The sequence below is a fragment of the Aplysia californica genome, unplaced genomic scaffold, assembly GCF_000002075.1.
Source record: "Aplysia californica isolate F4 #8 unplaced genomic scaffold, AplCal3.0 scaffold01318, whole genome shotgun sequence".
NCBI lineage: Eukaryota > Metazoa > Mollusca > Gastropoda > Aplysiida > Aplysiidae > Aplysia > Aplysia californica.
Window position 1 is genome coordinate 67,803 of NW_004798588.1, and position 2,989 is coordinate 70,791.

The 2,989-nt window shown below is 39.5% G+C and overlaps 1 protein-coding gene across 1 annotated transcript in view; it reads right to left on the reverse strand.

Moving 5' to 3' along the window:
* Nucleotides 1-240: 240 nt before the first annotated feature.
* LOC101845378 (exonuclease mut-7 homolog) overlaps nt 241-2,989 on the reverse strand; it is a gene marked incomplete in the record, with an annotated part of 27,423 nt that continues 24,674 nt past the window's right edge. The window contains 2 exon segments of the mRNA XM_035973499.1: nt 241-1,737; nt 2,822-2,989. Of these exon segments, the coding sequence (XP_035829392.1) occupies nt 1,474-1,737; nt 2,822-2,989 (432 nt within the window).

Here is a 2,989-nt window from a genome sequence, read left to right on the forward strand (position 1 = left end):
ATATATATGGCTTTGTGGTTAAATCTTTCTTGAATGATATTTGTATCTTTATCTTGTCTGTACAAATGTAGAGGTAAACGACTCAGCAAAGAAGGGGTTAAAGAGTCAATGTCAAACCTTACATACTGGTGTCGGCAGGGATGTCACTGTCATACAATATACTGTTCATAAAATATCCCCTCATCCCCACCTCGTTTACACTACACACAAACACCAAATAAATTTCAAAGCCTTTCACAATTTTACTACAGAACTTTAAAGTATTTTTAATTTTACCACTCTCCTGTGAAGTCATTGAATCTACTGAATGACAAGTTCTCAACAAAGCTCAGTTGTTAAAGAAGCAGCACCAACATTTTGACATAGTTTGTCCATACCAGTACAAGGTTCCAGATAAACGAACATGAGAATAAAGGAAAAAACGGTTCACATAAAAAAGAAAAAAAATAATGTTTAAAAATGCCCAAAAAAACCTGTAATGATCATATGCGCTTCCATAATCCTTTGAGCCCTACCCCTCCCCTCCATGTGTCCATTGTGCATAGAAGTGTAAAGATAGTCATACTCATGTGGCTGTAACTGAATATGTTTTACACCTTGATAGATGCAATTCAGATCATTTAGAAGGGAGGCTGCCTCTACCCTACTTATCAGGGTCTACACAATCAAAGAGGGATACAACATCTCAGCAGACAGACGGAGATACTCAAAAGATACCTCCCCACGCAGGAATAAAACTCACATCTTCAACATGAGACGATGAAGTGCGCTACCGCTACACCACAGACACCAGTGCACAACTCATCTTTTTTAACATATTATTATATAACACTCATACACAAGCATCAAAAGTAAACTCTTTCAGAATTTCCTGAGACAAACCAAGTTAACATTTTTAACATTTAACACTTTTAACTTTTGTAAATGTTAACCTTTAGGTCTAGCTAAGCAGCATCTTTTTTAGCTGACATTCAAACCTTTCTTCCTTGCACGCGCACGCACGCACACATGCACGCACGCGCACACACACACACACACAAACACAAACAAATCTCTGATTTTGAGAGATCAATCGGTCTTGAGAGCAATGAGAAATTAAGAACCAAAAAAATGAAACAAATCAATAAAGACAGCACAGGTTAAATTCGCCGTTCATGATTCATAAGTTTAGTAACAACAATTACTTGCATATCATCAAATACCAAACATTTCATAATTTATTCCGCATTTTGGGTTGTAACATATTTAAACATCAGTGGTCCCTATGAGATTGCATACATTTCTACAAATCAGCAACCAAAAACATTTATAATTTTCAAGAAAGCCTTTCTTTTCTTTCAGCAAAATCAGCACAAAAAAACCAAAAAATCTATTTAATAAACCAGCAAACAAACCCGTTCCCCACACATTTTTCTAAACAAGAAACAGATTTTCACTCATAAAAACATTCATAATCTCACGAGCGCACACAGCTCAACTTCCACCCCCTGCTTGCCCTGAGTCACTTTCATCATCCTCAAAGTCATCTCCATCCTCGTCCTCCTCATCGTCGTCGTCATCCTCTCCGTCCATCAGCTCTTCCTCTCCCACCCCCCCAGGGTTCAGCTGGAGAACGTGCTCAAACTGGGCACAGACGCGGTCGAAGTGCGAGCCTTCCCAGTACACCTTGCCACACACCACACAGACAAAGAACTCCTTGATGTTGGAGAAAGCCTCTTGTTTGGGAACTGTCTCCACCTAGAAATGACAAAACACAAAAAGAGTGGCGTTCAGTAAAACAAAAAACAGATATAAGAGCAGAAAAAAAAAAAGACAAAAAAAAAAAAGAAAGGGAAAAAAGAGTTGAGAAAAAAAAACAGTCAAAGAAAACAAAGAATAGAGGAAGTGAAAATGGAGAAGAGAAAAGGAAGAAACGATGAGAATGGGGGTCCAGCCATAGACAGGGATAGATCTTGTTAGTGCGATAGTGTCTGCGCATGTGTAATGCCGCTTGCACTGTAAGCATCTCGAAAAGCCTAGAATCTATTTGAGTGTTCTAGGATCTGCTGTTTGTTTTTAGTTAAGTTTTACGGCGCTCGTACCTACATAAGGTCAAATGAGCGCCAAGGGGTAGATGTCAACAGAGAAGTTTAAACAGGGAATCAGGCTTACTCTGTTCATCTCTCTAGCCTCAACTACAGCCTAAAGTCTGCTTCAACTATGAGGGCACCCCGGAAATAGCAGTTCACAAGAGAGTGACAAACATACAAAAGAAGTAGATGAAAAATGACATAGTAAGGATGAGGAAAGTAAAAGCAGCAGTGCCCCTATGTTGTTCCGGCACAGTATGAGCATGACATTGATAAATCAGCCTATATATGCAATTCTACTGTGCATAAGAACATGTTAATATGTTAATATCCCCCCTTTGAGAATGGCCTAAAGACACTTCAGTCAGTAGCACTGCCCGGTGGGGGGGCTAGGATCTGCTGGGATAACAATAGTTGTAAAGCGCACAAAGCATGCTGCAGTGTAGATATATGCACCAATAAATGCAATTATTATTATGAAATAAAATGACAAAAAGCGAAAATTAAAAAAAGAAAGAAAAAAAAAACAGAAGTGGAAAAAGGGAAGAGTAAATGGTAAGAAAATATGTATAAAAGTCACTCCACAGTACTTTTATACTATTTATAGATATTTATTGAAGACCAGCAGATCAACCGAAGCAGTGATCCTTTTACAAAAAGAATACTTTCTTTCATTAACAAGGTGACAGCATCCCATCTTCAATATGATTTGTTGATGTGAGCCTTCACAAAAAAGAAAACCAAAAACACACCTGAATGCGCACGCGGTTGTGCAGGAAGGAGATGGTGGCCGCGTCGATGCCGTGCTCCAAGAACCTTGACCTCGTGTCCTGATCGAGCTCGTAGAGCGACACGCCTCCGCTGGCCCCGGCCAACAGCCAGTGCTGCTGCTTCTGCAGGTTGTAGATGTAGAGACTCTC